The sequence below is a fragment of the Struthio camelus genome, chromosome 1 (assembly GCF_040807025.1).
Source record: "Struthio camelus isolate bStrCam1 chromosome 1, bStrCam1.hap1, whole genome shotgun sequence".
In the NCBI taxonomy this organism is placed as follows: Eukaryota; Metazoa; Chordata; class Aves; order Struthioniformes; family Struthionidae; genus Struthio; species Struthio camelus.
This window is the reverse complement of record NC_090942.1, coordinates 137,266,052-137,292,331: the sequence shown is the minus strand read 5'-3', so window position 1 is coordinate 137,292,331 and position 26,280 is coordinate 137,266,052. Positions and strand designations below refer to the sequence as shown.

Here is a 26,280-nt window from a genome sequence, read left to right as displayed (position 1 = left end):
CTTTTTTAGAAGGCAAGTGTTTAATCACATTGTGAGATCCTAGTACACAGTAACAACCCAGACTGTAAAGACAGTAAGAGAGTCTAAGAGTTACTTTTAGTTACAAATAATAATATAAATAATAAAGAAATGCTCAAAATAGATATCATGCAAGCAGATAGGGAAAAAACACAGATCGCTGGACTGCTGAGCCACTCGGACAAGTGGTACTCAAGTGGGTGCACAGACGCTAGGACATTTAGCTTCTTAGCTAATCAAGATGTCTTGAAATCAATCTATTTCCATGTTTGAAGTACAGAAAAAGAAAAGAATATGATGACAGCAATTCAAACCTTCAGGCAAACATAATAGCTCTATTTCAGACTGAGAACGCCGTTGTTTGTTCTGCAACTGTACTGCAGTCAATGAAAGCAAATGAACAGCAATGAAAGCAGAAGGTCCTTAGGACTATAATATTAAGATAGTCCAAAAGTGAGGAGATGTTCCTTTCTATGCCCTTTAGGATTTCTCTTCATGGCCAGTGCAGTCTCAAATAAGCAGCTCTGTTTTACAGCACATTCCCCTTTAAAGAAAGAAGTTTCAGAGGGAGCATCAGCCTGACCTGCAGCGCAATAGATCTGTTTTTGTTGCAAGCCTAGAAGCATCTTCCCTTCAGGGGAACTGTACCTCCAAGATGGGACATCCTGAAAAAGCAGGAAACGTTGAGGCCAATTGTCAGCGTTTTCTTGGCAGGATATCTGAGAGCAGTACAACTACCCGCTTACACCTTGCTCTAAAATCAAGTCTAAAGTTGTTTAACGATTAAAACATTCAGCTTTTTGGAAAAGCTGCACGAAACGTATTTCCGATAAACTTCTGTATCTGCTGTTCACAAGCTTTTCCGCAACCTTCAGTTTTGCCTGTTACGTTTTAGCACTGCCAATAGCCTGCTTCTGGCTCAGCCAGGGCCAGCGAGGAGGGAGCCTCCGAATCGGGAAGGTTTCAGGCAGAGAAAGGCTGGGTCAGAAGAGAGTCCCTGTGACTCTATATTTTAGATCTAGTATTCTAAAATAGGACTCTTTAAAAGAATTGTCTCCCTATTTTAGAAATAAAACACAGCCCCAGGAGTAACAGCAATGTCAGAGGGAGGCAACCGGAAGAAGCAAAGCCCAAGGTCAGGCTGAAGGGCTGAAATAATGGACATTAACATTTCCTTTGCTGAGAGAGAACCACAACGCAAGACAGAAAGCAAATAAAAACCTCCCTTATTTTGCAAGTCCTGAAGGAAGATCCTGAGCTCAAAGGACAAAAGAAACCATATTTTGAAGGGAAACAAAAATTAGGTTCCCCAAAGGTGAACTAAACAAAATAAACCAAACTCACTGGCAGTGGGAAAAGAAACGTTGGTAACAGATGTCTCCGAACATGGTACCTAGAGTGCCACTTCATGGCTTATTTGGGGACTGCATTCAGGGGAGCCACCCGTGAGATGCCTGCCAGTCCCTGCGGTTCTGCTACAATGCATCTAAAAGCTGTTTGGTAACTCCCGTGCAGAAGGGAAGAAACAAAAACTGCTCAAGAACCTTGAACTGCGTGCTCTTTCCAACTTCTGAGTCATGTAAAAATGTTTGACTTTTGTTTTTGTGTTTTTTTTAAACACCATTATCTATGTCAGAAACCGAGGCACAGAAAAAGCAATCACATAGAACTGGAATGACCCTAAAATTTGTACCTTTAGATCCACGGAAGAGCTGTCTGCCACATGAACTAACCGAATAAGCAGTAGTCATAGCAGGTTTTGTGAAGTACTTTTTAGAAGGGGTTAGGAAAACACCTTGCCACAAGATTTCACAGAAAAGTAACCAAGAGATTTGGAGCCTCAACATCCATGCCCAGCTGTTTTCTTGGAGTATTACACAGTTCTGTACTTGTGGCACAGACTGCTCCTCGCCAGTATTAAAAATTCTCCTTTCAATCTCATGGCTCTCAAAGTGAATATAGGGAGAGTCCAGCTCAATCCCCAGTATTTAGTCCTGTTCTTGAAAATGGGTTGAACCACTTCATCTCATTTGCACAAGAAAACCATCAACCTTGCCCAAAACAAGCACCAGATTGGTAAAAATTCAGTCTGCATTTTTATAATCCCAAACGGAGTTTTGTTACAGGATATCGCAAAGTAATATAAGGCAATGTTAACCAAAAGTGGGAGAATAAATTCTGCAATGACACAGCATGTCTCAGTTAAGACTTACTTGTGAGCCCCTTCACGTACTATGCATTGCCAAAAGGCTCACTTCTCAGCAGGATGAAGCCACAAGGTATATTGCAGTACAAGGCCAGAATAATCCCAAACGCAAGTCAGTTCAGACTGCTGAATGACATGCCAAGGGATCTTATCCTGATGCGGCAGGTTAATTGGTTGGCACTCCATGAACGTGGAAGGGTGAAATGCAATTGGAATTCAGATATTTGCATTTAATAGGACAATTAGTTACAGTTGTATTTTGAGACAACTGTAATTAGAGTTATAGCTAATGAGCTAGGAAAATTAATGACAACCAAAAAGCTATCAATCACATACTAAACATGAACATAAACAAGGATGAAAATGCTTCTCTTGTTAGTTTCAAATATATTTTTAATTTAAGTCTGTTAATTAATTTCTCAGGGGTATCAGTCTCTGTGCAGTTACGGAAACCTCTAGCTTCACAACAAGCATTTTTATCTATTATTATGAATGTTTGATCTTATTCTCATTAATTTCCACTTTATTTAGAACAAAGAGGAAGGAATCGTGATTTTTAAACATCTACTGTCTTCAAGAATATCTGTCTGGTGATATTATAAACCCCAAAAGCAAAGTTCACTCTCTTTGTTCAGCAGTTCAAACACTCTCAAAGAATTACAATCTTGCAATTCAAAAGCAATTGTTTCACTTATACAAAACACAAACCTAGCATCCCAGACTCTCACTTGCTGTTATCTCAGCCCACTGTACAGCCCCAAACCACGTTTACCGCAACAATTTTCAATAGTGTCTACCTACCACTACCACAAAAACACTCCTTAAAAATTATCTTGTCCAACCTATTGGCACCAGGAGTGAGATCAGGGGCAGCTTCAGATACTACTGGGTGTTTGTTAGTGCCCTGAAGCAGAGCTGGGAGAAGGGAATACACCCTCAGCTTCTGCACTAATACCCACCTGGGGATTAGTGTATAATCTTCACTGGGGGTCCTGGGAGACCCACTCGGGCGCCGATGGCAGCAGCGGAGGGGAAAACTTGTGTTCCCTTCTGCCAATCCTCTTCTGGAAGCAGCTACTTTCAAGGGGATAAGGGGGGAAAGGACAGAGGGGTCAAGTCCCACAGTCCGCTAGATCTTAAAAGACTTTGGCTAAGGAATCTCAGTTCCAAAAATTGCACAAGCTAACCACTAAAGCACCTCTCATTCCATCTGTAACAACCTATTCTTTTAAAGATGAAGCCAAATTGGTCCAGCAAAATAAAAATCAGCTTTTATTTGCAACAAGGGAAGCCTAACGGGTTGTAAACCATAAGTGCAATTTTACACACATTTTAAGCTAAATAACTGCATAAAGACTACATACACACTATTTTGATCTAAAGAATATTTGTTTTAGTTAACCTTAAGTCAGTTAGGAATCTATTCATGCTATACTGCAATAAACAACTAATCTGAAATCCACAGAGATTTGAGAAGATTAACCTAAATCAATTTAAAACTAATTATTTCAACTGATGCAACTTTCTTAGAAGAATACAATAAATTACTACCCCTGGGAATTTGAGACCTTTTACTCATGAATAAAAAGATCTGGCAGGAGAAGGGAGTGACTGAAAATGGAAAGTGAATGACCATTAACTCAGCCATAAGAAATTCCAATTACCCGCTGAACCACTGTAAATAATGCCTAAGATGCTATCACTCAGTTTTCATCTTGAGTAATGACAAGCCAGATTGATTGAGGATTATTTTTTGGTGACGATGTCAGCAAATTTTCATGGATATTTTGCAAGAATTGCCCACATTCCCACCACATGAATACATTATTTACAATAACACAGCATGCTTGGGTCCTCCCTAAAAATCTTCAGATAGTTTCACAACTGAGAAAGCTACAGACTTTTTAAAAAAAAAGGCATTCATATCAAACGTCTATCTTTCGAATTAGGGAGAGTGGTATAATGCCAGAAATACTGTGAATCATATTTCGATGCAATGACTTTTTAAGAAGCTTCCTCTGCAAGCAGAAGGGTAAACAGTGAAATAAGTAAACTGCTTGGTGCAGCTTTCTACACTAAATAAAGTTCCTGTTTCAAGAGAAATTCTGCCCTACTTTTTCTAGGAATTAACACTAACACGACAAGGGCAGAAGAGGAAGCAGTGACAGCAACTATTCAACATCAATCGCTCTACATTAACCATGATGAAAACAAAGTTCACATAATAACTCTTCCTGAAGTGCTGAAAATTACCCCTTTATATTGCCTGTTCCACCAATTAATCTAGTTCCACCCAGAAGACTTGGATAATGTCCTGGATTGCATGAATGCACCCAGTGATGCCTAAGGCAAACCATATGTTTCAGTAACTGATAGGACAGGGTACCTCCCTAAGACAAAGCGGGCACGGCCTCACCTAGGCTCACCAGAGACTCTTCATCTGGCTCTACTCATGGTCAACAGCTCAAGCTAGCCGTGAACAATCCTCTTTCATGCTACGCTTAAACTAATGCCAGGATCACGTGCCTTAGTCCTATTGAACAAAAAAGCAGCCCTAGACAAGAATCCTTCTGAAAGTTGAGAATGAGCACGTTTGCAAAGCTTTCTCCAACTGTAGCAATTCAAGGCACAAATATGAGTTTAAGACTACAAATCTGTAGCTAGCAATCTGAGTGGGTTTCCAAATTATTTAAAAGTTCTACTTTCAAAAAACACGCCCTTTACCGTAAGCATATACACACAAGCAGGGGGATGTTTCATTTTCATAAAGCTAGATCTTTCCATTTTGATGCAAACATTTTCAGCTCGTGTGAATTTAAATAAATCTGTTACTTATAATTAAGGTGTTAAAACCTGTAAGGTGACACAAGATGCATTTCATGTGAGAACTCCAGATGTCTCAACTAAATTATTTAACCATACAGTTCATTAGGTAGAGATAATTCTTTGGTTGGGCTTACTAGGAAGGGCTTCTTATGCCATCACTATGCTCTTCAGAAACACAGAATTAAAAGTCTTAAGTACGGCCAAGTGATGGACGATGTTCTTGCAGTTATGCGAGGTCAAACATGCTTCAAATCCCACAATGAAAAGAGCTCAAGCGCAGCCACAAAATTTCTTATAATATTAAGTTTACACTGACATCAATGTATGCTCTTAAATATCTCATAAGTTCGACATCTACATTACAGTTCTGCTCACAGACAGAGTAAGGTTAGTGAAGCGACTTATCATGTCTGGTTGCAGGAAGAATAATGCACGGAGCTGGTGTGTGCAGCTAGGTTAAAGGAAAAACAGTGATCACTAAGCTTCTTGCATTTCGTTGGGATAATTTAATCTCTCATAAGAAAAATACGAGATGTCATGTAGACTGCAGTAGAATTTCTACTCTTTTAGAATGATTTTTTAAGTGTCAGATAAGGAAAAAGAAAGCAAATCATTTATCCTTGACAGGAAAATAAACGTTGACTTATTAGCTGCTGAGTCACAAGAAAAAAAAGTCCTACGAACAAATGATAAAAGTTGAAACGTAACTTTTATTTGATTCTTGATTGGACTAGGATTTTAAATACCTTTCTAAACTTAAGCTAAATAAAGGCTAAATGAGTTTGAATGCATTCTACTTAAGGGCTTCATGTTAGCATTTCAAATTATTTTGCTCAACGGCATAACTTCTAAAAACTCTGACGGAACAAAAATTGAAGGTATAAGGAATGAACAGCTTTCCTTGCTCCTGCAACGAGATTCATCCATGCAGAACAACTTTCATTATCTTTGTCGAAATTATCATAACTTGTTCCCGGTCTTTCTAAGAGATGTGCATCCACTTTCTAGGTCCACTGCCACCCAGAATCTTCGGTCTGTAATAAATTTTATTTTTTTATTTTTTTAAAACTGATTACCTGAAAATGAAATTGTCAAAATTTGAATACCAACATGACAAAAGGTGAATGTCATAGCTGAATTCTCAAGGGCTCCAAGAAAATTTCTCAAATCTGTTTTACTTGGTAAAGGTAATTCATCGTTGTGGCTGGCTTACTATAACTGGGCAGTTTTTTCTACTGTCATCTTGTTCTTCAAAGATATAAACTCAACAGCACTGTAGCATAAAGTCTGAGCTTTTTCCCTGCAGAGAACTCAGAAGCAACATCTGCTAGAGTAAATCCAACAGAATCACTATCAATGGAAAAAAAACCCACAAAAAACAAAAGCAAACCACCACCTCCCCTCACCTGCAAAACTAACCTGACAAAGACACATAAGGATACTGGAGAAGAAAAACGTCTGGTTTAAATTATGCCTTAAAATGCCATCATGTTTAAGAGCTTAACATGCACAAGACATGCCAGAATTGTGTGCATGTATATTCCATTAAAGGTCTACTTACCTCTCCCACAACTTCAATGATGTCACCAACTTTTAATTCCAGTTCATCTTCATTCTGAGGCATATAACTGAAAGCCACCTGACATCTTCTTCGCCTGCTTCTCTCTCCTGGTGGATATGAAGGAGACAGGGAGATTGTGAAATGAAAAGAATACTCCATGTCAAACCATAAGCCATAGGAAAGGATTAAAGATGAAGTATAATTCTTTGCGTACTTTTAAAACAGCCTGAACATTTGCAATGCTTACCACGCGTACTTAGAGCTAATTAACAAGAAAAGACTGGAGCAGAGCATTATGGGGCATATTATTTCTTACAACTACTTTTATAATTTGATACGCTTAATATTACACAGCATTTGGGTGAAAATAAATTGTGCTTTTTTTTTTGTTTCTGTAATATTACTCAACAGCCAAAACGTAACAAACAGGTATTGCCTCCGAGTGACAGGATGGAAGAACTTTATCCAGAGGATCGTTCCAGGTATATTTGCTACGATTTCTCTTCTAGATAATGGCCTATGCAGATGGCACAGGCAAATCCAGAAATGGGAAAAAAATTCAAAAACTTGTGTGGTTTTTGCTCAGATGGAAATAAGCTGTCAATTGATCATTTTGCCCTGTATCTTTATTTTTCATAATTCTTTCACACACATACATGCCCCTAACCTTATATAGAGAATATATATGTGTGTGCGTGTGTGTGTACACACATTTAGAAGCTGCATATTATACAATAATATAAGATTAAAGAAAATAGAAGGAAAAGCCCTTCCAACCCCCCCCCCCCCCAAAAAAAAAAAAAAAAAAAAGCTAGGAGTGTCATTTCGTTAGCGTGCTTAAGGCATGCTAACTTGAATAATCAACCAGCCATGGAGAATGATGTCAGCCGTCTTCAACTCTCCAGCTTGGCCACCCAGGCTCCCATGGAAAGCTGGCGTGAGGGTGCAGCTTTGAACACACAGCTGGAGAGAGGCTTGAATTTATAGCCCTGAATAACAGTAAGACCCTTTACTTGACCCTTCTGCCATCACGTTTTTAAGTGAGACAGACAAATGGAAAAAATCCACTTTTAGAACTTTGTTTCTCCAATCCACGACAAACATATAAGTCATAGTTGTATGATTTGCAGCAGAGTAGAGGAGAGAACTTCCCGAAATTACATTGCTGAAGCAAGTGGCTCAGCCTCTGTTAGCTGTGGGACAACACACTGGAGTGAAAGAATCATAACCATGCTGAAATATGGAGAAGGTGGAGAGAGAGGAAGCACTGAAAACTCAGAACATGCCGATTCACCTCTTCTCTAGAAGCTCTGAGAAGCAGGAATCATACTATGTCGTATTATTTTTACATATAGGTGCGCACATGCACACATAAACACATACTCTACACAAAAAATAGTCTAAGAGAAAGTACATTTAACTCTTAAGCTCCTCCAATGCCTATCAAAATCAGCTGTACAAACACTGTCTGAGAATAGCCTTAAACTGACATTAAATTACAAAAACGGATCTCAGGGTCAGCTTGGTATTTCCTCTGCAACAACATTTCTTGATAATACTACCCTAGAATGAACAGGCAATAAAAACTCATAGAACAGTTTGTTTGTTTGTTTTTAAGAAAATTTATTAACTAAAAGTAGAGAAAGAAGGTGGAGAGGAAGGCATCGAATTTGGCTTACTTGTGCGTTATGACATTTCTCACTGCCACTGTAATACTGCATGAAGGACAGCTCTTTCAATGTTAAAATTGATGCCTTAACACAATGTGACCGAACTTGCTCAAATTGGTTTTTTTTTTCCCCACCTACAGATGACTGTTCATTCTTCGCCATCTAAACTAAACTGAACAATTTTACACAATTGCATCTAAAAGAACTTAAATATAAAATAACTATCTTCCATAGCGAAGTGCTTCTTCAACTGTGCAGAAGAAACAGGATGGTTATTTTTCCTAAAGATAACATTCCCACTGTATGATTTCCAACATCAAGTAGTGACTGTTGACAGATGTGACAAATTTTAGTTGCCACAGTACTTTATAAGCAATATTGTGCGACTCTAGGATGAGTATTTTTTGAGATTTTTTTCTGCCAAGGGATGTCAAGGACAACAAGAAGGGCTTCTTCCAAGACATCAATAGCAAAAGGAAGACTAGGGAAAACGTGGGCCCGCTGCTGAATGGGGCGGGTGCCCTGGTGACGAAGGATACAGACAAGGCAGAGTTACTGAATGCCTTCCTTGCTTCAGTCTTCACTGCTAAGGCCAGCCCTGGGGAATTCCAGACCTTGGGGACAAGAGAGGAAGTCTGGAGAAAGGAAGACTCTCCCTTGGTGGAGGAGGATCGGGTTAGAGATCTTTTGTCCAAACTTGACATCCATAAATCCATGGGCCCTGATGGGGTGCATCCACGAGTGCGGAGAGAGCTGGCAGATGTTATGGCTAGGCCACTCTCCATCATCTTGGCAAGGTCCTGGAGATCAGGAGAGGTGCCTGAGGACTGGAAGAAAGCCAGTGTCACTCCAGTCTTCCAAAAGGGCAAGAAGGAGGAGCCAGGAAACTCCAGGCCTGTCAGCCTCACCTCCACCCCTGGCAAGGTGATGGAACAGCTCCTCCTGGAGGTCCTCACTAAGCACGTGGAGGACAAGAAGGTGATCAGGAGCACTCAGCATGGATTCACCAAAGGGAAATCATGCTTGACCAATCTGATAGCCTTCTATGATGGAGATGATAGCCTTCTACCTTCTGGCTGGGTAGATGAGGGGAGAGCAGTGGCTGTTGTCTGCCTGGACTTCAGCAAGGCTTTTGACACTGTCTCCCATCACATCCTCCTAGGTAAGCTCAGGAAGTGCGGGCTAGACAAGTGGCCAGTGAGGTGGATTGAGAACTGGCTAGATGGCAGAGCTCAGAGCTCAGAGGAGTGTGGTCAGTGGTGCAGAGTCTAGTGGGAGGCGTGTAGCTAGTGGTGTCCCCCAGGGGTCAGTCCTGGGTCCAGTCTTGTTCAATGTATTCATCAATGACCTGGAGGAAGGGACAGAGGGCACCCTCAGCAAGTTTGCTGATGATATAAAACCGTGAGGAGTGGCTGATACCCCAGAAGGCTGTGCTGTCCTTCAGAGGGACCTGGACAGGCTGGAGAGGTGGGCGGAGAGGACCCTCCTGAAGTTCAACAAAGGCAAGTGCAGGGTCCTGCACCTAGGCAGGAATAACCCCATGCACCAGGACAGGCTGGGGGTTGACCTGCTGGAAAGTAGCTCTGCAGAGAAGGACCTGGGAGTGCTGGTGGACAACAAGTTAAACATGAGCCAGCAGTGTGCCCTTGTGGCCAAGAAGGCCAAGGGGATCCTGGGGTGCATGAGGCAGAGTGTGGCCAGCAGGTGGAGGGAGGTGATCCTGCCCCTCACCTGGAGGAGGCCTCACCTGGAGTACTGTGTCCAGTTCTGGGCTCCCCAGTACAAGAGAGACATGGCACTCCTGGAGAGAGTCCAGCGGAGGGCTACCAAGATGATGAGGGGACTGGAGCACCTCTCCTATGAAGAAAGGTTGCGAGAGCTGGGCCTGTTGAGCCTGGAGAAGGGAAGACTGAGAGGCGATCTCATCAATCTCTACAAGTATCTGAAGGGGGAGTGTCAAGAGGATGAGGCCAGCCTCTTCTCCGTGGTGCCCAGCGACAGGACAAGAGGCAATGGGCGGAAACTGAACCACAGGCAGTTCCATCTGAACCTGAGGAAAAACTTCTTCACTGTGAGGGTGACAGAGCATTGGAACAGTTTGCCCAGAGAGGTAGTGGAGTCTCCTTCCCTGGAGATATTCAAAACCCGCCTGGATGTGATCCTGGGCAATATGCTCTAGGTGACCCTGCTTGAGCAGGGAGGTTGGACAAGATGATCTCCAGAGGTCCCTTCCAACCTAAACGATTCTCTGTGTGATTCTGAGATTGCTGGGAGAGCTAAGAAATAAACATGATTCTGTACATAAACGTTAAAACTGTACAAATCCTTTCTCCCCTCCCACACAGGCCTTATGACCGCTACAGAAAATCTAGAGAAAGCCTACATTTATCGCTATCGATGAAGCGACAAGATCAGATGCTCAAGGGCAGCAATGGTCGCAGAGTGACTCACTTAGAGCCTGCACAACTTCATGAAAGCTGCAGCTCCCGGGGCTGGAGCGCTGGCCCTGTGCACCGCCACGCATCCAGTTTCTCACCTCGTGCTGCTACCAAATGCTGAAGCAGAGAGAAAGGCAGGCTAGCCCTGCAGCCTTTGCTCAGTGGGTACACGTGACAACGTGGATAAGATATACAGTGGAGGAAGACAATTAGGGCTTTCCTTCACCCTGTCTTCTGATGTGCCTTATTTCACACTCAAAAGACCCTAGGAGATCCCACTGTCATCCAAGGCATGCTCCCTATAGAGAATGACAGTGTAATGCCAGTAGACAAATCTAGCACTCTTTCTACAAAATAATAAAAGCAGGGTCAGCCCGGGAAAGTGCTTGAGTCTATACAGAAAATGTTGTCCATCCATGTGTTTCTTTTTCCCGTTCCCTTTTGCCATATGATTAAAAAAATTGAAGTTTTTCCAGCACCCAGTAAAAGAACAAACTAAACGAATATTCTACGCACTAAAAAACAAAAAACTTTAAAAAAGCAACCAAAACAATAAGAAACTGCTCAGATTTGAGGCTGGGTTTCTTTTACATTCACTACCTACATGATACGTTCAGAATCCAAGGAAAAACAAAGACACTTAAGTGGAAGAACCATGCAGCAAGTGAAATCCAGCAGAAAGAATAACAGAGGCAAGTGTTCCCCCTTGCTGTATTGCTCAGACCTACTAGAGCCCTAGGCAAGCTCTGTAAATGCTTTCGGTCTCAGCTTGTAATTTATTACGGATTGGGAGAATAACATCTTATCCCCTTCCTTCCCCTCTCTCAGCTGTTCTGCTAAGAGCAGAGTTCTGCTTTACATTTGTAAAGCTACAAGTTCCCAAAACCTAAAAGGACTGCAAAATACAGCTACGGAGATCACAAATTTACAGTCCCATTGGCTTGGGCATTAATATTCACAGCAGTTGTATGATACTTCTAACAGTCAGCACGATACCGAAGAAGACAGACCTAGCCACCACACTTAAGCTGTACTACAATTAAGCCTTCCTCAAGAGCTATCACATAGACTTGTAAAATTAGCCTTCTGGCTGTCTCACTGCTCCCTCTCTCTTCCCAAATCTTTCCCCAAAGAAGTACTGAAGAGGAGACTAGCAAGTCAACAAGGGGCAAAAAGTCTAAGTACCAACTAGTTCCTCCTTGTGGTCTAACGCAAGACAACAGACCCAGCAGAGAACCCTTTGGTTTTAAGAAGGTGCTGCTGGGCCCCAGGTGCTGTGTGAAAAGCTATATACTGCAGAAGGGGGTATCTATTTTTTTGTATGCTAAAGCAACATGGGTAACACAGTGGTCTGAGATTTCTGCAAAAATGGAGCTGGTCCGAAAAAAGGTCAGAGTCAACAGGCAAAACGTATACAAAACCTGTTAGCAAAGAAAACCTTTTTTGCAAAAGAAATATTCCCATGCCGGCATCATAGATTTTTTGTTTGTTTCTTAACTGGTAGAAAGTCTCCAAAGGTAATCTCCTCAGAAATGAGAAAGACCAACTAGATCAACTAACAGGCAGTTTGGATACAAGTCTTGGTCTTCTCTCAGCATTGCTCTCTTCTGCTAATATTGCCACTTACTGCAGAGTACTAGTCTAACAGTCTATGCATGTGTTAACTGTTAGTCATCTGAGACACACAAATGATGCACTTTGACATTAAAATGTTTTGAATTTGATCCATTGGTGTAACGTTAATTTTAAACCATATGGCCAGCAATTTTGCAATGAAGACTGCAGATGCTTTCCAACCTAATCCACTTTTTCCTTCCGTGTAAATTGATAAAGAAAACATTTTGTAGGAGATTTTTCACATTTCTATTGACATCTGAGCATAAACAATTGAGCTACTTGCAAGTGAAAAGTTACTGAGGAGTGAGAAGAGAAGTAATAAATACAGTACTTTAAAATTGGGAAAAGTGTATTGCGAAGTCCTTGCTGGGCTTTGAAACGCTTAAAAAGGAGGAGGAAAAAAAAAGATCAGTGAACTTGTACTGGCCGACGGGTAACAATCTGTAGCAAATAACCTGCTGCAGGCAACACCATACTGTGCTGCTCCTGCTGGTTGCAGTTTTAGACTTTTCAATTTCCCAGCATCAAAAGGGTTTTGAAGACAGATTGCCCATGAGCTGCAGGTTGGGAACCAACCGTGCTACATTTTACTCAGAACAAGCTATCATGCAGAAAAGATGTCACTCACCCTCGTGAAAAACACTGGCTCCCACTTGACATAGTTTTAATACACCTCGAAAAAAAAAATCCACATGCCTAGTTTGTGCACTCTGTTCTTTAAATAAGTCATGCCGCTGCAAAAGAATTTGCTGTGCACGTATAAGAAGGTTAAAAAAGTGGTAACTGCAGAGCCTGCTGCATGTGAAGCGATGGCACCAAGGGCTCAACACTGGCGCTGCAAAGCGTGCCTCACGTCACTCCTTATAAGAGCTATGCGGAAACCACCGAACCCTTACAAAATTTCTGCAGACCTGGCAATAGAGGCAAGAAAATAGCCTTGCCTGCGTTGCAAACATGCAAGGCCATGGATGTACCTGAAGAGCCATGACAGACACCTGCCTCGGCTGCAGCTGTTGACTGCCGACGCTAGCACAGCCCACGTGGGGCTACGTCCCCCTGCCCTGCCGCTGAGCTGCTTCTCTGACCGTTCGCTGACTGCTGGCAGCCAGAGCAGGGCTTGGTAGCTCAGCAGCGTACGCGAGGGGCTTTGCTAACCCCACGCCTTTTCATCTGTATCCCCTGACTCACCTATCTCAGTGTAGGTGTCCCTGAGCAGATGTGATGTTGTGCTTCCCCCTCCATACACGTGACCTTTCACCCGTAACCCTGCTCAGGCAACAGCCCTCAGTAAGACCTGAAACACACCCCCACCCCCAGTGATAACCACCATTAGTGGTCGTGATGGCTGCATCCAGCTCAGATCAGAATCTGGGGAGACAGATAACAGCACCAAGGGCTAGCTGAGCATGCGCCAACCGAAATACGGCTGGCATGCAAATATGACTATGAGTCAATCATCTTACCCCATAAATAGGGGGCAGGCCAGAGCCCATTGAGCTCTCCTGCACAGCAGCGGGCTGCATGCCAGGATCTCCCCTTGGGCGGGGACGAGAGGGGAGAGAGGTCGAGAGAGTCCTTACCCATGACACGTCCTTGGTAAGTGACTAATAGCGTGCTGAAACTTTGCAAACTTTGCCGAGCTGCATCTCGGATTTATTGTGTGCACAATCCTCTAGACATAAACCGCTGACCAAGTTTGGGACTAAGATTGGATCCAGCTGCACCCAGACTCCTCTGAGGAGTTTGGAAAGCAAGGAAGTGCACTCCGAACCGCATGACTCAACGGGAGAGTCTCCTTGCTTTCGTCTGACCCTGCCCTCCATGCAGTAAATAACCGAGTGTACCTTGCCATCGAATCTTGTTAAACCACAGTCTTATTTACCATCAAACTTTGTTAAATTACTATCTTATCTCAATAAAACATATCGCTGCTTCTCGCTTACAAGTGAAGTGCATCACTCTTCTGCAACAGTGGGATGTCTAAATCTGAGTCTATCACTCAGGAGCAGACTCAAATGGAGAGAAACTAAATTTCTCCAGAGGGCATTTAGCTTTCTTATAAAAGAGACAACTAAAATACGCAGATGAATGACTCTCTGGAGGTGCTTTTCTCTACTCGTGTGGTTAGATCAGCCTTCGACGTCTAACTTCAAAATGTCGCAAGTTAGGGTAGATGGCAAAAAGGAATGAATATGTATTTAGAGACTTGAAAAGGATCTTCCCGGGAACAACTCTAATTTTTTTTGAAGTAGTGTTTGATCAGATTCTAAAAGTCATGCGGTTGCCTGTGATAGCAGCAGACTAGCATCAGACTCAAAGGGTTTCCTCCAGCTTTACACACGCAGGAGACAGCATGATTTATAGACACTTAGACAATGCCCTGGCATTAGCAACAAATACAAAAAGACGACAGTGTTATGTCACTGGTCACCAAAAGCTGAGCCAATGCTACACAAGAAGTCGAACTGGTACTTAACGCTTTGCTTTCAGACACCGGGAAGAGTTACACAATGACAATTTGCGATTTCATGAAATGCACAAGAGCAGTTGAGCAAATAACTAAACTATTTAAAAATAAACTGGAATTTTCATATCCAAACTACTTTTTTTTAAGGATAACACTTATATAACGAAACAGATGTTTATGTAAATGTGTGCGTGTGCGCTAATGGGTTATTCAGTAGTTTCTGTAGAGCTTAATTTTCACTGATGCCAACGTGTTTGCACTCTATTCTGCTAGTGTCACTGAAAAGCATGTGGTTACTTTAACTAACACAAGGTAACAACAGCAAGCTTCATGAAATATATTGTTTCCATCAACTGTACATACCAATCCATATTTTTTAATCACAAGAGTACAACAATCTGTTTCATAACACAGTCCTATTTGTAACTATTCAATAGAGAACAGAAAAGTTATATTCAATAAAGAACTTTATTGAGAGAACAGAGCCAAGAAGCAAGTGTCTATACCTCTCCTTGCTGACAACGTATACCTAAACGTTTTACGTCTTCAAAACTAGGCCACACAGTTTTGTAACTGGATCTGTTTTTAAAAGGCACATATAGATACCTCTACAGTTCAGACAAAATTTCAACCCAATTGTTCCTGCTTTTCTGTTTTTTTTTTTTAGCAGGAGCGTTGCTATGGAAATTGCATGCACTAGGTCTGGGACCGGGAGAGGCTGGAGTCAAGATCTGCAGTGTGAGGAGATTTTTCCCCTGCATCTAAATAATTTCAAATATGCTAAGCACAGAGTAGCTCCCTGCAGACAACAGCCTTCCCTCCAGCCCAGGCTTGCTGGGCAGGTTGGGGGGAACCACTGAGGGAAATCACAATCCTGCGCTGTCCTTAAAGTAACTGAACTGAGTAAAGCTGCTTTCTAGCAGGTCCATTATGAGGAAAATGACAAGTTGGAGGAAAAGCTTCTGGTTTTCTACTTCAGTTTCCCCTGCATGCAGCATAAGCTGCCCATCAACCCCGGTTACACTTCCCATCTCCTGCTTTCAGAGCTAAATCCATAGCTCAAGAGAACTGGTTCAGTCTACCGTGCCTTCTGGTGAGACAAGCTGGGCTGTGATATGACTCAGCTAGAAACCAGTTCTAAATTTAATGTTGTGCAAAAAGACAAAAGGCAACTACGGTATCACTAAGAGAAGGCGTATATCCGTTGAGGCTGTACGTTAGTTGATTTTGACGGTACTGATGGACTTTTGGTTATAGTTATAGTTTGGTATAGTATAGTTTGGTTTAGTCATAGTCATTTTGGGCTGCCAGCCTCAACAGTTACAGCATCATCTATTTTTCTTTATAAATCATTGAACTGTATATATTAAAAAGCAAATTTTAAGAAAAAGATTGAGCTACTAATTTACTTCTGGGTAGAATTCTTCTTAAAAACACTACCCTCAGTAGGTGCTTTTGTCAGATTGAGTTACCTAATTAAAAGCAAACAGATAGCTATAGCACAAAAGCATTAGGTTTTTTTTTTTTTTTTGAAGTATATAAAAAATAGTGTTAAGAGACTTCAGACAAAAACCTGGCCGTGCTCAATGCCAATATGGATTTTGTCATTGCATTCCACAACACGAGGACTGCATCCCATCTTATACCCACTCACTAGTAGAACTACAGCTCTGATTTAAAAAGGTCCTAGAATTGTCAGGTCCCAATTTCAATTTCCTTTTTTTCCCTGGAGGAATCTAGCAGTGTTTTTCTGACCTGAGATATGACATGTCAATTCCAAATCACTTATCATCCACACACTGTTGAGAGGGTGAATGCTTTTCAGTGGACAACAAAAAATCCCAGTCTTTTCCCTATCTAGCAGAAAATAGAAGCAAGCTGTGTGTGATGTTTTTAATGCACAAATAAAGAAAGAAAAGAAATAAAAATTATTTTAAAATTGTGAGATTATTATACTAGAGAAGAGAAAGATAAACTGCAGGGAAGGGGGGGGAAGTCTTAGGTGCTTCTAGCACTCCTAGCAATGGTGTTACATAAAACTACTGTGTTTATCTACAAGCAGGTGAACTGGAAAGTGCTCCGCTTTGATGTGTGCAGCTGAATCATGGAGACTGCAGGACTCCATTAAACATGATTAAGCCACAACACAATATGCCATCACTGTTAGTAATAGATTACTGTGAGTGTGTTAATGTTCTACTATTATTGAAGAGTCTCTTCGCTCTTGCTAGACTCCACAGCAAGACTTCCAGGTTTCAGCCATCTGGCTGCCGCTGTGAATTTTATGACCAAGATTGCTGTATGAGAGACCTGGAAGCCTGGCAGCCACGTTTTTGTCACTGCTACATTCTAAAGCATTTCCACAGTCAGAAAAAGGGCTAACCTTGCATTGCTCAACAAATTCAGTCTTTTGTTAGAAATATGCAACAATATGACTCAGGTCTCGATTATCACATGCAAATGTTTCACATTACAGCAATAATTACTGGAAGCAACTTAGAGCAACAACATGGTACTAGTGGTCAAACACTTTTAGGGAAAAAAAAAAAAAAAAAAAGCATCAATTAGCCGAGAAGTGGAGCAGTACCTCTCTAAGCCACAGTAGGAGCCGGGCTGTGCACTTGACAGACAGAACTGAAACACTAGTGAAGGAAAGATCATTATTAAAGCCTAACCTGAAGCAGAAGCAAATGCTATAAAATTAACTGCAAACAAACTCAAAAGACACATGCACCGTTCAACCACAAAGAATTCTACACCATCAAAAAAAAAAAAAAGATTTTGAAGTTGAGTCTGAAACTTATAAAATGCATACAAAAGATACAGAAACTTCTATTAAGTATAGCATCAAGAACATGGTCAAACCAGCACCCCACTATTACTAGCAAATTGAAAAAAGCAAGTCCAAATTCCGACAGGAACACTTGGCCTTCCCATACAGCCTGCCAATTTTATGCTCTTTCTTCTAGAGGGCAAGTGTAAAATACTGTGTTACTACACATTAACTTAGTCACATGCAGAACCGAAAATGTGCACATTCATTAAAGCTACTACTTTTGGATCTTTATCTTTTTGGGCTTCAAGCTGTAAATGAGCATTTTGGATCGGTATTAAGGGTAAAACATTCCCTCCTAGGACACAAACTGGAACTCAGTGACAGGGTTTCAAATGGGCCTTTTAAATTGTAATTTAAAAGGAGCTACTTGATCCTGAGAAAGACTGGACAAGTTTGCTCAGCTTCTCGCCTCCTTCCAAAACAAACTATTCGCTACAGCTGGAAAAGATTCAACAATATTCCTCGGCAGCAAGTGGTGCCTTTAAACATCTCTTTTTCAAAAACCCCATTCTCTTGCCCGTTCTCAATAATAAAAGCTTGTCGCTCTCATTTAGCATCTCTCATAAGCAATTTGTTACAAGCAGCAGCAGATACTGCTGTGCTCATTTAACTGCTGGGCAAACCAAGGCTCATACTCACCAGGGTGGCTTGTCCCTGGTCACCCATGACTTTGCGACTTAGTTCATATCCCACACCTGGTCTCACTGCTTGGCACTGTGATTCCTGTCGCCTCTTACACAGGGAGTGCCTGTCAGGGGGCCGATGACCCTAACACGGGATCTCACGCTTGTCTTTATATTTAGTTTCTTCTCTCATACTCAGACTGCCACAGAAAAATTGCAAAAAGAGATTTTTATACTGGCTACTGTACAGTTCATACAAACTGACTGTATAAGGAGTTTCAAGAAAAACTGGAGGCAGTAGAGATCACCAGCAATAAATTAGCAAGAGGCGGCATACAAACTTGAAAGAGTATTCTTTCCTGGGTGCAAGAGGAAGTTTCAAAATGCAAGAGTAGAGACAAAACAAGATTTGCAATTGGCCCATAAAAGCCATTTTCTCTTTCTGTTCTCCTTGGAAAGATCTTACGTTGTCATGGGATAATCCCAGAACGTTATCCCATCAGCCAGGTTTTGAGATCCAGTTGACTATTTTGCTCTTTGTATCGCTCTCTAATGTTTGACTAACCTAAAAATAAACGCAAATTGCTGTTGCATCTTGCTCACTTCTTTTATGTTCCATCACATCATTCACACCACTTGAAATGCCTGTGAACGGCAGCACTTTGCAAAATACAGTGAATGAGAGCAAACAGCTCCAATTGTGGTACCATTTTGCACATTCAGCTTAATTCGTGTTCTCCAACCTCTTGTAAGTAAACTGATTTAGATCAAATCACATAGTTGCCTACATAGTAAACTGCAGAAATACTAACTTTCGGCATTACCATTACTATGTTTCTTGCCCTGAAGACTGACTTCTGCCCAACTTGCCTTGAAAAAAAAAGGCTTTAAAAAGTAAGACTTTTGTTGCTGTTGTTGTTGATTTTTTAACAAAAAGATGCCAACAGCTGCATCACTTCATTTTTAGCTATCAGTATCAGTGTTTTGTGACAGGTTCTCAAATTTTTAATGACATTACAAGGTCGGTCTTGCTCTGACCTTTGCTATATCCATTTCAAGTCAGCCTCTCTTATCAAAGGCTAAAAACCCATCATCAGGATTTCATTTTCACTGCACCATTAACAACATGAATCACACAAATGCCTTGAGAAATGAAGGAAAGATGCAAAGATTACAGCAGCTAATTTTCTGGTTGCTGCGCTCACAAGAGCTATTACAAAATGAACACATGCAATAAAACAACAACACTTAAAAACGAACATCTCTTTCCTATCTGGCACCTAGAACATCAGTCAGATTTTTAACCTAAAATATAATGTTCCTCTAGAATATAATTTATGACACATACAATTTATATTGCATATACATTTACAGTTACATACATAATTTACATACAATTTAAATATTCTTTCAGAAGCCATTAAGGGGCAACAAAGTTAAACTAAAACAAATTAACATATCCACAGACAAGCAGACACATCACTTTCCTATCCAGCAGTATTCCTAAAACCTAGCAAAAACATCAGATTTGCCTTGGACCATAAGCTTAGATAAATCTTAAATTCTAGGAAGCTTATAGGTGAAACTAGACCCTACTCTCATAAACCAGGAAAATGACTTGCCCAGTCCAATATAATGGGTCTGCTTCTGCAACTCTTATATCAGGACAGGTCATCACTCGATCAGCAACTCACGGCCACGCTCGTGCATGTACCTCCCATGGCAATTAAGCCGTGGTCTTTTCAAGACCTTGCAGAGGAGAGAGCTGTGCTGGTGCTGCTTGCCCAGCTGGTGACACGCATCAGCTCAGCAAGCCATTACACAACTGCCCCGGCCTCCAGCTCTGCTAAAGGAAAAACACACCAGAAGGAACCCTCAATTGCACTGCTCGTGTAAAGATTTGTTATTATTTCTTACCTACCATTGTGAAAATGCTATAATCTGAAATAATCTGCCTTTCTAAAAGGGTGATATCCTATCCTGTGTTATTTGAGGGCTGCCCAAGTGCCCAGGAACGTATGTTCACGAGAGCAATAAATAAATATAATAAATCAAAACAAAGCAATTACTCTTCCTGTTGCTGGCCCACTGAAGCCTCAGCCACCATTAGCTACATGACAGCTGAGCTGAAGCTAGGTTTCACATGAAGGTATCTCAGTATAATGAAAGGGAAAAGTGACATTCACTGCTCCACAGTTACCTTCTAAAAAGAACAGTCCCATAGTGACCACATGGGATAGTTCATTCCACAAGCACAGGGCAAGTATTTCTAGATCAGCCAGACCAGATGGGTATCACCATTCTCCAATGCAGATCAACAGAAATGGAAAAAAAGAAAAGAGCTAAAGGCCTACGTGTTTTGGGAAGTCACCATCCAGCACGTATAACGCAGGGGCAGAACGAGTCGCTCCATGCAACCCTAGAGATGAAGGGCAGAAAAGGGCTTCCCAGTATCCATTTCTAGCCCGCTCTGCAGCGCCTTTTGCTTTTGGTGGTGAGAAACTCCAAACGTCACAGGAATTTTCCCGAATAGTTTTGGTTGTTCTCATCATTCAAACTGGCCTCTGTGTTATTTATAAGCATTCATTTTTAGTAAACTACATCGCCAAATGAACTATTACAAGCAATAGCTCATGATAAGGCGGCAACTAGCAATTCAGTTCATTATTACAGTGTCATTTTCAAAAGACGTCACACAAATATCATAGTTTTTTGGTCATGTTCTTCTGACTTTTTTCACAAGATTCATAAGCTCTACTTTATCAAGAGGGTTTCTAATCAAAAGAGTCAAAGGGTATAGCATTCAATCCCTTCCTTGCTGCCTTATACCTTTAGTTCTCATACAAAGCAGACCTTATACCTCAAAACTGTCTGCTACCGAGCACATCCAGAGGTTTATCTCTCTCTCTCTGAGCGTAAGGGGTTTGCTCAATTGCTATCATTACTGCTAACGCAACAACACCCATGCGCAGTGACGAATCGAATTGCGCTACATTTTCTTGAGTGTTAAAGAAAGGAGAGCGCGGTACTCAGCTAGGCAGGCCACAGAACAAGATACCACTTCTAAAAGTTACTTTAAATGTTCAACCTCATATTGCTGTTAGCATACTCTATCCCAGCTCCTTCATGTCAAACTGCCATAATATTTTCTTTCAGGCTTCCAGGCACACTCAACTTACTGACTTTCAGAGTTATTTTTGGTACATCACCTCTTACAAGACACCTTTATAGCTTCGTTAACTTTCAGTTACGTTTTCAAGTGACACTGACACGAGTTCCTACACAGGTCTGTGGAGAACTCCCAGGTAGAAACTGAAAAGTCATATAGAGAAGTCCTACTATGTCTCAACCTCTTAGAGTATTATCTACTCTAGCGCCAGTTCATCTGCTAGCTGCTTTTTGCCTTGCTTTAGAGCATTTATCCAGACACAAAAACATTCCTAAAGGTCTGTAAGACTCTCCAAGTAAGACTTGCATCAAACAAAATTAACTGTCAACAGGGTAATTTCTGTGCCACTCCACACTGCTGCAGTGTCAATAAAGCAAGTGATCTGAAAGCTAAAAAAGAAAACTTTCTCATTAACCTATTTGATTGCACCATTTACCTCTCAGGCAATCTCAGGCATCTGTACTTCAGTGCGTAGTCCAGATAAACACAAGCCAGACACATTACCGTGTCTCTTAAAGTATGAGTCTTATTACAGAAAACTTACTGTGCACTAAAGACAGAATATTTAAATTAGACCATGTCCATTGACTTACGTTCTGGATCCTAGTATGAAGTCAGCATGCCTACGCTTTCATTTCATATCATGCAACTTTCACACACATTCGTATATCATTTCACTGCCAAAGAACATCTACAGTTGATTGCTAGGAGAATAACTAGGATGACAAAAATGCTTGCTGCCAAAACACAATGTTTTTTTACATAAAAAACACCATCAGCACTTAAATAATAGCTATGACTATCCTCCACCAGCTTGTTAGCCACTGCTTGGACACCTTTGCTGTATTTATCACAAATGATTATCTCCTGGGCTCGTTACTGAGATTCCCATTAGTCTACCCCTACAGGTCTAACTTCGCCATAATGACCAACATGCTTAATAACATCGGGAAGATTTGAAAGTACATGTAGAGATTTAGGCACATAAAAGTTTAGGTTGACTCTAAAAGGAGCCTTCTGAGTCTCTCAAGCACTTTGGAAAATCTCTTCCATAGTTGTTAACTTTTTAACACAGCATAGGTTGCTAGTGCAAGATAGTAGCCAAGGTAGACAAGCACAAACCACATGACAGAATATCTTATAATCCTGAGATGCATAAAAAAGAAAGAGAAAAGAGGAATTACTCAACATCGAGGAAGAGATGAAAAGGGTCTCCAACAACTACTTTTTTAAGAAGCAAAAAGGGAAAGTCACTCCGAAAGATAACGCAGATTCAGTCAGCAGAGCAGGGAACAGAAGCTGTTCCAGTGAACACGGAAAACGGAGAGCAAGGAGTACTTAAAACTTCAAGAAAATATACCAGTTTACATGATACAGTTAATTTCCACCTAAACATGTAACCTAAACGCTGCTACTCACAACTATGCAATATCCTACCTCTCCAGCTTTTTCTGACTGTTCCCCTACTATTCTGTTTTCTTGCATGACCAATAAAAACCAAAATCCTGCAGGGATGCATTTGTGCCTTTACAATAAAAAAATTAAGAAAAATTTAAAAAGCAAGGACACTTGGATGTGTTTTGCAGATACTCTTTATGTTTGAGGGCAGAAAAATACGCTCCACCAAACGTCAATACAATAAAACATTCTTCTGTAACTTCCTCCCCATAACAAATGCCAACCACTGTTAAAGAGTAAGAACGTAAATACACATAGCTTTTAGAAATATACTGCTGGCACTCTTTCGGTCACAAGATTTATAATCCCTAAATAATTTGCCACCAATAAACTCACTGTTCTGTATGCTGGAATGTTATTCGCTGTAGAGGTGTCAAGACAATAGGATAACATGGTCATGAGCTTATGTTCCTACCGTGTATGGTGACGGGCACAAACATTCAGTCCACAACCCTCTTCACCTGTTTGGAAGAATGTGTACAAAAACGTTTCTTGTTCATACTGCTCATTTAAGTACTATCTACACACAAGCAGCTGAAAATCTTACTGTCATCTCAGACCATTGATCATTTGTGACTTCACCTTTGCTTTTGTATATACTACACAAAAGGCAAATGCTTTAATTGCTTCATCAGTCACTAGAACCATCACTATGAGTCCATCTGGTATTCTCATTTGTTTAGAGAGTCCCAAATACCTACTTCAGTGCCATCGCACATCTCTTCAAACATTGAATCTATGCTTCTAGCAATCGGTGTTATGCAAGAAAGCATTTTTAGATAAAGTAGAAAGGGGCACACAAAAACATATGACCACAAAAACAACGGAAACAATACATGTACACAGGGAGGAAAGCTGTTAACAACTCCCTCAGTGCTTTCAGAGTCAAACATCTTCGAAAGCTTTTGTATTATGCGCTTTACCTGATTATTTTATGATCAACTATCCACTAAAACCTGGAGTCATGGAACTGCTTTTTCAGTTAATCTCTGATGCTGCCTGCAGGAGAGCAGGAGGAGTAAAGCAGCTTCCATCAGCAGCCCATGCCTGACAGAGGAATAACAACTTCAACTCACACCTGGCAGGCTGTCCCCAACTGCAGCCCTCTATATCATGCCTCATATTGACGGGTATTCCCATAGCACAGCTGCAGCCACTGGGAACTTCCAGTTCCAGACTAATGCTCGTTCTTGTCCCCAGGGCTAAAACTATTGTGTGCATTATGGACAGCAGTAGTGTGTTTGCTTACAGAGCTACTATAAGCCCTACCATATGCTGATACAGTCATCTATTAATATTAAATCACCTACTAATATTGGTCTAAATATCTTCACAAAAAGCAGCACTTGAGAACTAGTAAGAACCCTATCTGAATTATAAAGTGTATGCTGCTTGCATTATTGAAAACCAGAGAGTAAGGAAATGCAATAATATAGAAAGCATTATTTAACCTTAGAAGAAAGCTCTACCAATACCCAAGATGAAAAAATAAAAAAAGTAAATCTAGGACTCCATATCTCACATGGAAATTTGAATCAAGCTGCACACAATAGATATTTCATATCTGTCTGCAGCAAGGAAAGATTAATATAAATATATGCAAAGTTTTGCGTAATTCACTATCTTTTGCCTTGGAAGATAGATGTTGATGTATGCAAAACATCTGATAATTTATTTGCTTCTGAGGCACTGCATATTATCTTACTTACAGAAATATCCTTGCAAATAACCGAGGACTTAAATCAGTCTTTTTTGATTAAATTACATTTCTTCATCAGCTCTTAGGTCATTTATCTTCTTGTTCTATTATTTTGCACTGTTCACAGATGCCCAAAATCTGAAAACCCACCAAGAGAGCTGAAGCCTGAACTGAAGCTCCAATTTAAACAACCTTTGTAAAGACAAAGAAACAGAGAGTATTTATACATGGGAAAGAGGGTGAGGTGGAATCATGACTCAGTAGCAACAGGCAAGAGCAAATACAGAGCTCTCCATTTCCTTTTTCAACAGATCAAGCTTAACCTGAAGCGGGGATAACAATGAATACGACCCCCCCCCCCCCCGGGGCTGTCGCCATGGGAATAATGAATGGTCTTCCAAATCAATTTGCAATGGATACCTATGCATGCAAAAGACCTCTGAAATCCAAGCAGCTTAGTGAACAAGGCCACATTCGCATATAGAAACGGAGGAAAACAGAACCAAAGAGGCCGACTAAAAGGAGACCATCTTTCCAGCATGGAAGACAGCACTTAATGCCAATACATTACAGACAACATCGACCAATCCAGAGCAACTGCACAAACGTCGTCCGTTCTTCTACACTACATAGAATTTGTATCCTGCAGAACTGCCAGTCTTTCACTTTTCCCTTCAGTTACCACAGAGATCCACGTGAATGATGAAACATTCACCAAAGTAACTAGGCCTTTTTCTTGAGTGCATTCATAAAAAAATTCCCTTTCTGAATCAGAATAATTACTTTGCATCTTATTCTATTTCCAATGTTTTAAATGCAGTGTGTTCTTAATGCAGCAACCTACGCAGACTACACTGTCATGTTTGTTTTGGGTTGCAGAAGTTTCATTGTAACAAGTCTCAGTTTAAAATATGTTTTGGCATCTTCAATACAGGCCTACTGAGTGGTTTGTGTAAGCAGTCCCTGGAGAGCTTCACATACTAGAGCGAGAACCTCACAGCGGCTGCAGAAAAATGGCCCTCATCTATCTGCAGCTGAAGATGCATGCTGTTCTGAATTAACTTTGAAAGATTTCATACAGTTAGAAAAGACAAGTGTCCTTCAAATCCTTTATTCGCACCAATGATCAAAAAGTTCTGCAAAAAGAACTGCATCTGATGTATAGCACAACAGAAAACCAGTCTTCGCATATGTTTCCCCATGCGCAGTGGACTTGCCTGTCATCAGAGGCTGAGTCACAGTGAACAAAACCAGATTACGGTCCAAACACAGAACTGGTTTTCCTCATTAAAGCAAAAGCAAAGAACTTAGAAGTCTGCTCACACAGAAAACGTCATTCGTTGATGTAAGAGCTTTTCTAGATTCTGAGATCCGATTAGCTATAAAATACAAGAAAAGAAAGAAAATATTTAATCTATCAGAACACTGTCTTGGCTAGCCGCATTATATTTTCGTGTGAATTCAGAAACTTTAAGACATCTGTTATCTCATGCTGGCAAAGAAAAGAACCTCGAGAACAAAGTAAGCAAATGAATCATTTCTCATCTGGCCTCTCCCCCTCACTGCTGCTCTGCTGATTTCAAATGATAAAGGAACAATTTATTTATAAAAGACACCACTAATATCTTCTACTTTTGCACACACATTAACTAATTGTGCTCTACTCATGCCACCTGCTCCATTTTCTTGGGC

The 26,280-nt window shown here is 41.0% G+C and overlaps 1 protein-coding gene across 9 annotated transcripts in view; it reads right to left on the bottom strand.

The window, feature by feature from the left end:
- Positions 1 to 26,280, bottom strand: part of SH3KBP1 (SH3 domain containing kinase binding protein 1) — a 236,813-nt gene that overhangs the window by 107,960 nt on the left and 102,573 nt on the right. For all 9 annotated transcript variants that reach the window (XM_068918383.1, XM_068918410.1, XM_068918361.1 and 6 more), the window contains one exon: positions 6,612 to 6,718. In XM_068918383.1, coding sequence (XP_068774484.1) covers positions 6,612 to 6,718 — 107 coding nt within the window. The remainder of the gene's footprint in view (positions 1 to 6,611; positions 6,719 to 26,280) is intronic.